This window comes from Hibiscus syriacus, unplaced genomic scaffold (genome assembly GCF_006381635.1).
Source record: "Hibiscus syriacus cultivar Baekdansim isolate YM2019G1 unplaced genomic scaffold, ASM638163v2 tig00110865_pilon, whole genome shotgun sequence".
NCBI classification, from domain to species: domain Eukaryota; kingdom Viridiplantae; phylum Streptophyta; class Magnoliopsida; order Malvales; family Malvaceae; genus Hibiscus; species Hibiscus syriacus.
The window spans coordinates 191,897-202,938 of record NW_024062894.1 but is presented as its reverse complement, the minus strand read 5'-3'; the positions used below and the strand labels follow the sequence as shown (position 1 = coordinate 202,938).

Below are 11,042 nucleotides of genomic sequence, written 5' to 3'. Positions count from 1 at the left end.
TGTTAACCTCGGGGGGCTATTCGTCCATTGTAGAAATTACATACATTGGGGCGAATTCGCTTATAATGTAGTGGATTACCACGTCACGATTATCATTCTGATTGATTATTTTATTTAATATTTTACAGTCAATGCTAATGCTTCGTTTTGCAACAGTCTATTTTTCCAACATATCATTATGTAAAAAATTAGAATATATGTGTGTGTGATTATATTAATGGTAGAAACGGCTCGAGTAGGAAGCAATGAAAGGCAATTTTTATGTCAAAGAGATCGAAAATATGCAACAAGATGGCGTACGAATAGAGCAACAGCCTCGGGGTACTGGAAGACCTCTGGGAGATATAGGGTTGTCCTTAGCAAGGGCACCATTGTTGGGATGAGGAAAACGTTAGTGTTCTACCAGGGTAGGGCACCCAAAGCAACTAAAACTGATTGGGTCTTGCATGAATCCACTCTTCAAGGACCCTTTTCCACTTTCAAGGTATCTTCTTCTTCTATTTTGCTTTCAACCACTAGGATGAACACATTTATAGGAAGGATAAACTATTCATATGACCATTAAACTATTACATCTTTTGGTTTTGATCACCAATTTTAAAGTTTTATCAATTATATCACATAATTGTTTAATTAAGCGTGTCAATCAATTCACTTGTTGTTAACATTTGACATGACTGTTAAAAATTGGTATGATTACACATGGTAACGACGAAAAGCTTTGTATGTATTTATATATTACTAAAATTTTTAAAATTTAAATGTCAGTTTAGTTTGGCTTTAAATCACTACATTATAATTACATGAAAATAGGATTGCTTAAAATTGATCATAGAAGTTTGTTTGTGATGTTGGAACTTGTAGGAAGGTTTGCCTTTAATGTCGAGTGTTCCGCAAAAACAAAGAGATTAGTGCAAAACACAGTAGCATGGGAGGATGTTCATCACCATTGATGGATTCTTGCATGACCACTTTCCATTAAAATCAACAAAATTCAGATGAGCAGCAATTGCACTGCTTCTCCCGAAACCAAACCAACCTGATTTTCACCGGCACGAACCGAGCATGCTGGCCGAAACCATTGTTGATGATAGCTTGGAATCTGACGAAGGGTGATCAAGAATCATCTGGACAAGCTGGATACTTAACGTGAGAGCTTTGGAGAAGCAAGATCAGAACCAAAGCTATTTATCTCAAGTTGGAATGCCCCGCTTCTGGAATTAATATCCAAAACTACATCGTCGTTTAGAAAATAAACGCAAGTTTGTAAGAAATTTACTGACTTGGGATATATCAAACTCCTCTACTTGTTTGTTACTTCGATACATTAAGATAGATCCTAAAATTATTGGTGTAAATTAACATAACCTTCGACAAACTGTTGGTTAATTTTTCCTATGAAATTTGTTTATGTTTGTTTATAAGTTAAATAAGTGACTATGAATACAATTTTTTATTCATTTAATAAACGAACGAATACGAACAAATGTGTGTTCGATTCATTTATATTCACAAACAAGCTCGTTTATCGACTCATTTATATTCACGAACAAGCTCATTTATCGACTCATTTATAAGCTCATTTATTGGATTATTTACTCAGTTCTCCTTCTTCTTTTCTTTTTGCATTTTAAACATTGTTGAAGATAGGAATTAAATTGAACATAATGTGAACTTTAGAGTTAAAACTGTGAAACCTATAGAAATTAAGAACTGGTGGCATAATTTCACCAATTTTCTTTGATTTGCAAATAAAAAAATAAAAGAGAGTGTTGATTGTCGAACTTTAAACAAATTTTAACAAACATTTTAGTGAACGTATAATGAACATATTCGCAAAAGTTAAACGAATATGTTCACAAACATATTCACGAACACTAAACGAATAATTACAAACACTTTAAAAAGAAAAACAAACATGAACACTTAAAAAAGAAAAACAAACATGAACACAATACTAAAAATTTAAACAAACACAAACATAACATTACTCGTTCAAACTTGATTCATTTATATCCCTACCTAAAATTGTAAATGATTTAAAGTGGGTAAGAATTTATATATATCATTTATATATCTGTATGCATGTATGTACCAGCATTTTAGTATATCATATATGCACTCATCATTGTTAGCACCATGCTAGACAATATTTACATGCATGTATATATTTATGTATTATGTAGGAACGAGCATTATAGTATATCATAATATTGTGTATGGATGTTGGAGAACGTGGCTTTGTGGATCGCAAGCAGACAAATTTTGGACTTCTAGAAAAATAGTGCTGGAGATTTTACAATGAGGTTTCGAATTCCTGAAAACTAATGACTACCGCTAAATACAACCTTGATCAGAAGACTATTCTTCCTCCACTTTCACATCCTTGCGGAACCTCTTGGATGTGACGAGAAATCTTATCTACTTTCATTGAGGTGGGAGTGGAGACGAGCCTACAAGAGCCTTTTCAGCTTCAAGTTGGAGACGGGGCTGCCATTAGGTTTTGGCAAAATAAGTGGATAGGCAATCGCCCTTTAAAAGAGATGTTTCCGATGCATTGGTTATTAACAAAGAGGCTCCAATATTCGATTTCGGGGTGCGAAACGAGGCGGGGTGGTGTTGAAATATTCAGCTAAGAAGGGATGTTTTTGACCTAAAAAGGCGACAATGAGAAGGCATGCTTCGGTTTCTTGATAGTTTTGTGAGTTCGTCTTCACGCTCAGATTAGGTCAAATGGTTGGGTTCTAGTGGTGGAATATACTCGGTTAAATCAGCGTCGAATCTAATATATACAAGTGGGCAGCCTGGGTTTAATTGAAAAAAAATTGTTTGGTTAGGAATTGCCCCTTCAAAGTGGAAGCCTTCTTATGACGGGTGCTCCGCGAAGAGTCCCAGTCAGAGCGGAACTTGAGAAGAGAGGAGTTGCGGTGCCGGATTCCTGATGCCCGCTCTGCTTGGTTTTCTCGGAATCGGTCGAACATCTGTTTTTCTCTTGCTCGGTAGTTTGAAAAGTCTGGGGGACTTTTCTATCTTCGTGGGGAGTCTCGATTGCCCTCCCAAATGATCCCATTTATTTTATGCAGGCTTGGTGCGAGTCCCTCCCTCTAAGAATGTCCTATGAAACCGTTTGGGCTTAATGTCATTGGCGATTATCTGGTCTACTTGGCTCCTCAGGAATGAAGTGATCTTTAATGGAAAGAAGTTCGCTGGTTTTCTAAGTAAAATATCGTGCAGCTTGTTGGGTGAAGGCCAAATTTCCTTCGGCCCAATTCAGCGTTGAAAGTCTGGCTGCCGATCTAACTATTGAAGGACGTTCTTCTCTTGAAGAAAGCTTCGAATCCTCCGTTGGCTCAGATTCCACCTTCGAAAGGTTCTTTGAAGTTCAACGTAGATGGATTAATGCGGGTTGATGGGAGTGAAGGAGGAATTTGGGGGGGGGGGGATTCTTAGAGACTCTACCGGTACTGTTTTGGCAACCTTCTCGGTCCCAAGTGGGAGTGGGTCATCAGTGCAGGCTGAAATTCTGGCAGTAGAACATGCGATTTTCTTAGGATCAGTTTGGCATAAGTTTGCAGATCTTATTCTAGAGTGTGACTGAAGTTGCGGTGAATTAGTTGAGAAATCCAACTTCAATTCCTCCCGGATGGGTGCAGGTTTTTCGGCTGGTTGCAGAGAAAATTTCGCTGTGAGACGCATTTCAAGAAGCCGCAATTCAGTGATAGACCAACTGGCTAAATTGGCATCACGCTCTTCCCCTGGTTAGGGAGTTTCAATGGTTGCTGGTTTGGCTGTACTGGTGTTCTTTTTCTGGTTTTAATGCCTTGGATTGGTAATGCTTAGTTTTTTTAGCATAGGGCTTTACTTAGAAGGGTTTTGGTTTGAATCTTGTAGTTGCCTTGTGCCTTCGCTCTGGCACATTCTTTTTCTTCCACTTAGGGTTAGGTTGGATTTTTAATGAGGCCCTAAGTAATGTGCTCTCTCTCTATTTCAGCAATAAAACGGCCTTTTTTCTTTTTAAAAAAAGTATACCATATATATTCTAGTTGGAATAATGAAATTTAGAGATCTAGATCTACTCACCTTGATTAAGCTCTTCTTTGACATAGAAAACTCTAGTTTCTTTTGTTTACAACTTGCATTACGATGGTTAATAAAACAACTGTGCCGGTTTCTGCAAGTAATATGAAAACCGAGCATTTACACTCTTTGGGATTCAACTTTCAAATTCAAAATATATCACTCGGTATCGTCAAGGTCGGATCTTTCAAACGGCCCTACCCTCCATATAACGTCGAGGTCGGAAATTTCCAGAAAAGATCAATAATCTGATCTGGTGGTTGTAAAGGACGAAAGAAGTCCGGCAGCTTGTACGGGCAAAATGTCACCAAAGGTTGACATTGCAGCTGCAGATCGATCCTTGAATATGCCCACTTGTCCGTCCGTTAACATGGATCCCAGTTTTAATGTGCTCTCTCCGAATCTGCTGCCAACCTGCCAAGGCCCCAAGGAAATTCATTATCAACATCTAGATTTAATATGCCAAAGCATCAAATATGCCAAAATATCATACAATTTCGTAATAAGCAACTTTAACGTAACAACATGATGAAACCCAGAGTGCTAAGTGCAAATTAGAAAGAAAACAAAAAATTACGAGGTGCTATTTGCGGAATGGTAAAACCACAAAGGGAGAAAGAAGACAGGTTCAAATAAAACCAAACCAATCTATGGGCATACGCAAGCATGCTCTTGAAGTATACACTACTTCCATATGAGTTCTCATTCTAATAGCAGTGGAAATTAGAAAAACCATTTTAAACGGAAAAAAATGATGAATAGAATCACCTGCATGAAAGATTTTAAGAATGGCGTTGCAACACCAAAACTCTGGTGATCATCCAAATCACCTTTATGGGAAAGCTCTCCATTCGTGTAAGCTTTCCAGGAACTTGAAGTAATATCATTGGCCGTATTAGGTTTCCCATTATTCCCTCTAGAAGACAGTGCTGGAGCACTACATGACCAACCATAAATTACAGGAAATTCAGATACAGCCAATAAATAACACAAGATAGTATTATACATAGATAAAGTGAAAAGAAGACTGGAAAAATAAATAAATAAATAAAAATATGGACCTGATTGGAAGGTATTTGAAACGAGGAACCACACAACATCTCAAGATATTCGATTCAGAATTAGTAGGGAGTTTCTGTACAGTATCTGTATACATCCGATTAAGTTGAACAAAGAATCCAAAGAGCACAGCATGCCGGAGGTACGACTGCCTCTCATTCTCCCATAAGTATGGCTCATACCTTCAATTGTTTAGAAAACACCCGTTAATCAGAAGAGACACATGCGGTCATGCCTTAATCCTAACAACATAAATGGAACACATTAACATTTACAAGTTGAGATAATGGCTCTAAAACAAAAACTGATAGGTGAAAAGGCGTTCAAAAGGAAGCATCCAGAGAGCAGATGACACATTGGCAATTTATATTCATGTAAAATGTTATGGAAACACTTACGTCAACCAATCAATAGGATCCAACTTTTGCGAAAGAGAAAAGATCAGCCCATCAACATTGTCTCTAACAGCAGACTTAACCTGAATTTGGTCCTGCTTCCTTCTGAATGATGATTTAGACTTCAGTTTTCTAGATAACTCTTCATTTACATTGAAATCACCCCCAGAAAGAACATCAGCAGCAAACCTTATGTCCAACAAGACCTGCAAAATTCCTTTTTCCGACAGTTGAGCTCCAGAGGCTTCTCTAGTAGAGAGAAAGTTCTCATAAATCGAAATGACCTACATGACGAATAGAAACAAATTTACCCAATAATAGAAACAAATGAGAATTAAGAAAAATATAATTTGAACTTAGTCAATATTTTTTAAAAGAAACTTACCTACCACCATATGAAACTTCCCAAGAGAGAAGCATAATTTCATTTAAAGAAATCATTTAATACTCCATACAAAAGCACCGAGTAATTTTCTTTCTAGTGAATGTAAACATAGAAATCATATCTATTGTCAAGTCACAGATCATGGTTGCCAATGTTGTTTATGAAGGACACATCTTTTACAATGCGCCAATTGCAGTAATTTAACAAATTGTAATATGAGATAACATTGAAACAATTCATCGGCTAGAAATGCAAACCAACATAGGCAAAGTATAAGGGGCCTCTCAGCAGTGGCTCAAAACAAGTGGAACAAAGTAAATGCATAGAAGTAACACTATAACTCTTCAAGAATGTTATCATTGAGCTGTTGTGCCTATATATTCCCAAGACACTCATTTCAAATCAATTGCTTCAACCCAAATCAACTGGAATTCGCCAATGGCCACAGAAAACATCATATACCTACATTGAGCCTGCTCTGATTTACTATATCCACCATAACCTTAACATTCTAACCACCGCTGTCAGCTTCAGTTTCTTCCTCCACTTCGGCATTTATTACGATTGATGGACATCTAATTTTATAATTGGAAATTTAAAATCACTTTCAAATCAAAGATAATTTCTTTCACATAAAACGATGAGCAACAAGACAGCATTAAACTTCTATATCAATCTAAGTCCACACTAACACATAAGTTGGACAGTAACAAGTAAACCAAAAGAGCTTTTAAAAAAATGAAACAGATATGTATTAAAAACAAGATACTGATTTACTAGATTCCCTTATTCCTCTTTAAAATTTTACAAAACCCAAGGGAAAATAAATAAATAACTTGATTATTAAGATTTCTTTAAAAAGTGAAACAACTGCCATCATGATGGTTGTACCAAATTCTAGTATTCAAAAAATGAACAGCAAATCAGATGGTCATCTGCTCTTACAGTAATAAACCCCCAAAAATTAAAAGAAACTATATACGTGAAAAAAAAACATATGGTATGGTGCTGCATATAAAAAGGATCCTCAACAGATGACAACTGCAAGTTAAGAAACAATGCTATAACTATATGCAGTTTAACAATTACAATTACAACAAATAAACTGTAAATTAAGGATTTAATGTATATGTTTACAAGAAAAGGAACTTCAGAAATAACACCATCAAGAAAGTAATTAAAGAATATACAGCATAGTTTTGGTATGTAGAATATAAGCAGGACAATTGCAGAGTTGCTAGAATAATCAAAGAACATGATGCAAGACAAACTTTGTACCTTTTCTATAAGGCTTAATGCAAACCTTTGCACAATTGATTTGTCGAGAACATGGCCTCCAATACTATGAATTTCTTCACATGCTTGACATAAGAAGGAGATCACATAGAGAGAAGGCATAGAGGGGAGTGATATTTTCATCTCTGATGCCCCCTCATCAAACTCTTGCTTAACAACTATCTCTTCCCAACCCTGAACAATAAATAAAGATAAATGAATATGCTTAAAAGGAATACTAGATAAATTAATACACTTACAATAAATATACTTCTATTTTGGGACCTAACAAGCTTAAAAGCATATACTTAAATTAATTAAGCAAACGATATTAATTTGAATAGATGATTGTCTAAAAAGGCATTAATACCAATCAAACCTCAGCAATAGTGTTCAAAAGTTATAAAGCTTCCAGAGATGAGGAAAAGTGCAAAACTTTTCCTTGCAAGATTCTAAAATTTCATTCATCCAATGAACTGCTTTGTTGCATTCATATGTTGTTTCCATGATTTTACATGCCAAAGAAGAAAGTAAAACATGAAAATAAATGATGAATGGTGTGTCAGTGAGTGGATTGCATACATGCAGAAGAAACATAAATCTTGCATGTTAAAAGTAAGTATGAAGGCCAATCTCAAGAAGCTTGAGAAACACCTCAAAGTGTTGAAAATAAATGAAGAATGTATATTTATCGATAACCTCCTCATGTCAGAAACACTTCTTCTATGATGTAGGATTATTCCAGTAGTTATTTGAATTGCTTATCTTTATACAATTAGATTTTAATTTATTAAGTGGTTATGTAACTAGCATGTGATGTGATCTGTTATTAAGTTTGAATAGCTAGGACTAGATGGGGTTTAATCATACAAAAGATTGAACTAATAGTACATCCACCCTGGTATAGATAGTCTTTGGATAAGTTATATACCCTTATTAAATTGGACCACTATATGAAGTTGTTCCATATTCGTAGACCCTAATTATCATCTTCCAACTTTGATTAATCATGTTCCTAAATCCTTCCTGTATAGCTCCATTTCTCAAGCTAATGACATGAAAACAGAGACAAAAGGAGAGGGAATTGTTACCCTTAAGGGAATTGTTGCAGACAACCCGTCATCTTTTCCAAGCTCCCAGGAGAGAATAACTGAAAGCTCATCAGATAGCCATGATATCCATAAGCTATAAGCTCTAATACGCAGCTCTCCCATAATCTTACAAAGATCCTCCAGTTTTGGGCTTGAACTTTCATTTGCTCCAAGCAATGCAGCAGTAGCATACGAACTTTGCCTCTGAGAACTAGAAAGTATCTGCCTTCCAAGGCTGTCAAAGAAAGGATAACTGTTGACATATTTAGATTTCCACAATAAGGAAGGTTGCTTCTCAAAAGTTGCGGGAGATATGTATTTCACCCAGAACCGTGGAGAGCCAAGAATCACAGGAATATGTTTGGAGTGGTTCTCAAATGCAAACAAGAGTCTCCCAACATATAGAGATCTCTCAACAATTATAGGAGGACGCATTGAATCGCCTTCCTTGTGTTCACTTCCAATGGCAGTGTACAAAATATCAAGCTCAGTTTTGAGTTCTTTCAATATAGATGACACACTTTCGTAACATTTGTTCTGCAGATAGGGAACTAGATCCGTCAACCTCACAGATACCTTGGAAGATTCTAGGAAACTCAATAGATCCTCAAGAACGCTTTTGCAGCGGTTGTCCACTTGATCTCTAATTCGGCTAACTTCAGGACCAAGATAGGCATTGAGACAACTTTGGAGATTATCTTCCTCACGCAGTGCTCTACTTCCCAAAAGGTGACCAAGCTTCTTACAGCTATTGGATTCTGTAAACCAAACCCCACCACCTGCAGAAGGCCTGGTCAAATATGTCTCATAATCAATCTTCTCACCAGCAGTTGGCGCAATAGTGTGGATTGAATCTGACACATTGACATCTCTGGTCAGATCCTCAAACCCTGAGTCAATAATCATTTTCATCCTCCTGACAAAAGCATCTTCAAATATCTCATCCCAAAGATCGGAATCACCTTCCAGAACAAGTTCTCGGATGCTATTCCAAGGCAACTCGATGTCAGACCCAAATACAGTTTTAAGCCATTCCAAACTCCCCTGCAAAACCTCCTTGCTTTCCATTGTCAGCCTTATCAATTGTTCAGCAGTTCTAAGCTCTTGGCCACTAGGTATGGCATCAATGAGGTACCTCCCATTAATCTTACTGGTGATATGTGCTCCACAATCCCTCAACCAACTCCAACAAGTGCTAGAAATGAAAGTTTTATGAAGCACAACAGTTACAGACTCTAATTTATCTCTGAAAGATTTCCACAACCTGATCTCCTCAGCAGGATTTGGAATCCCACCGAACAACTGAGAAGCAGGGGGAGAACCCAAAAGAATCTTATAAAATAGAGGCATGTCATTCATAACGTGCAAAAACAACTCCCCTACCTGAGCTACGGTCACCTGAATTATGCTTAAAACATCACAAAAAACCGAAATGGAAACAGAAGAGGTAGCATCAGCATTACCAGCAAAAGCACTCAATGTGTGCAATATCCAAGTTTTTCTGGCTTCAAGGAACAAGCCCAAAACCTGAGGCGGATCCAGATCATCAATGACGGCAACGGCAGCCAAGGCATCCGCATACGAAACGACGGGCAGGCCACGATCCAACAACCTCTCACGACTCCTCTGGGAGATCTGAGCCTTGAAGCTTTCAACAATCTGCCACTGGTGCTGAAGAAGGGGGAAATTGGACAAGATGTTGTTGTGATCCAAATCACCATCCGGAAGCATCAGGTTGGAATGGACGTGCTTGGCACGAATATACCTGGCGGCCGCTTCCAAGAACATGGACTCGTCGAGACAGCCCCAGATGTTCTCCGGCGTGTCTACCAGGTACTTGACGCGGCAGGCGATCCCATAGATGCGGATGCGAGTGGTAGTGGTGTTAGGCGGGGTTTGGAGCTTAGGGGACGGCGGTTCCAACGCGGAGACGGAGAGGGAGCGGATAGAGAGATGGATGGATGAGATATTGGAGGAAATAGATTCGGAAGCTGATTTCATTTGGAGGATGGAGTCAGCCGAATCGATGAGGTCACGGTAGCGGGTTCCAACAAGCTGCCGGAGCTCCTCCTTCTTGTCTTCGATCTGCTTGTTGGTGAAGGCTTCGACATTGCGGATTTCGGATATTGGGTTGGAACGGAACAGTGATTCGGCATCTCGATTATCCGCAGAACCTGGGACGATTCTCATTTCTCCTCTTGATTTTGGATTTCACTCAAACTTACTATTTTGTTGTCAATGAAGACTGCATAATGCAAGGCGCTCAAGGCAAGGTCCTGCTGTTCCGAAGATCTCAAAATTTCCAACTCCATTCGGGTATGATCCCGATCTAAATAGTTTATTTTGTATTGGGTAAACTACACGTTTAGATCCTAAACTATTACTTATGTTCCTTTATGATATGAAAACTTTATTTATTTTCAAAATATACTTAACATTTAGTTTAAGTTTCAATTTGGTATTCACCGTTAAAAAATTAACAGAATTGTTGATGTGAAATTTTTTCTAATGATGATATGGTATTATTTTATGATGATATGGTATTATTTTATGATGATACATCAATATTATTGTTAAGTTTTTAACGACGGGAAACCAGAATGAAATCTAAACTAAACGTTAGGTATAGTTTTAAAAATAAAGTTTGAGTACCAAAAAGGAATAAAAGTAATAGTTTAGGTATTAAACATGTAGTTTACCCTTTTTATTTTCAAAATTAATAAGATTTTTAATTTTTTTAATATTAAATATAAATATTTT

At 37.2% G+C, this 11,042-nt stretch overlaps 1 protein-coding gene across 2 annotated transcripts; it reads right to left on the bottom strand.

The window, feature by feature from the left end:
* Nucleotides 1-4,085: 4,085 nt before the first annotated feature.
* Nucleotides 4,086-10,545, bottom strand: LOC120143992 (conserved oligomeric Golgi complex subunit 1-like). Of its 2 annotated transcripts, XM_039158174.1 has the most exons (7): nucleotides 8,635-10,545; nucleotides 8,283-8,523; nucleotides 7,195-7,386; nucleotides 5,535-5,815; nucleotides 5,139-5,318; nucleotides 4,846-5,014; nucleotides 4,086-4,491 (listed from the first exon to the last, which is right to left on the bottom strand). In XM_039158174.1, exons 1-7 carry the CDS (start codon nucleotides 10,470-10,472, stop codon nucleotides 4,318-4,320), a joined length of 3,075 nt encoding a protein of 1,024 aa, XP_039014105.1. In that variant the 5' UTR covers nucleotides 10,473-10,545; the 3' UTR covers nucleotides 4,086-4,317. The 2 variants fall into 2 exon arrangements, with proteins under 2 accessions (XP_039014105.1, XP_039014104.1); XM_039158173.1 differs by having other exon boundaries at nucleotides 8,283-10,545.
* Nucleotides 10,546-11,042: the final 497 nt, after the last annotated feature.

Coding starts and splice junctions, on each gene's coding strand:
- LOC120143992 (XM_039158173.1), bottom strand. CDS start 10,472: ATGAGAATCGTCCCAGGTTCTGCGGATAATCGAGATGCCGAATCACTG. Junction 7,387..8,282: donor CTGCAACAATTCCCTTAAGG/GTAACAATTCCC, acceptor TTTATTGTTCAG/GGTTGGGAAGAGATAGTTGT. Junction 5,015..5,138: donor TTCAAATACCTTCCAATCAG/GTCCATATTTTT, acceptor TTGGTCATGTAG/TGCTCCAGCACTGTCTTCTA.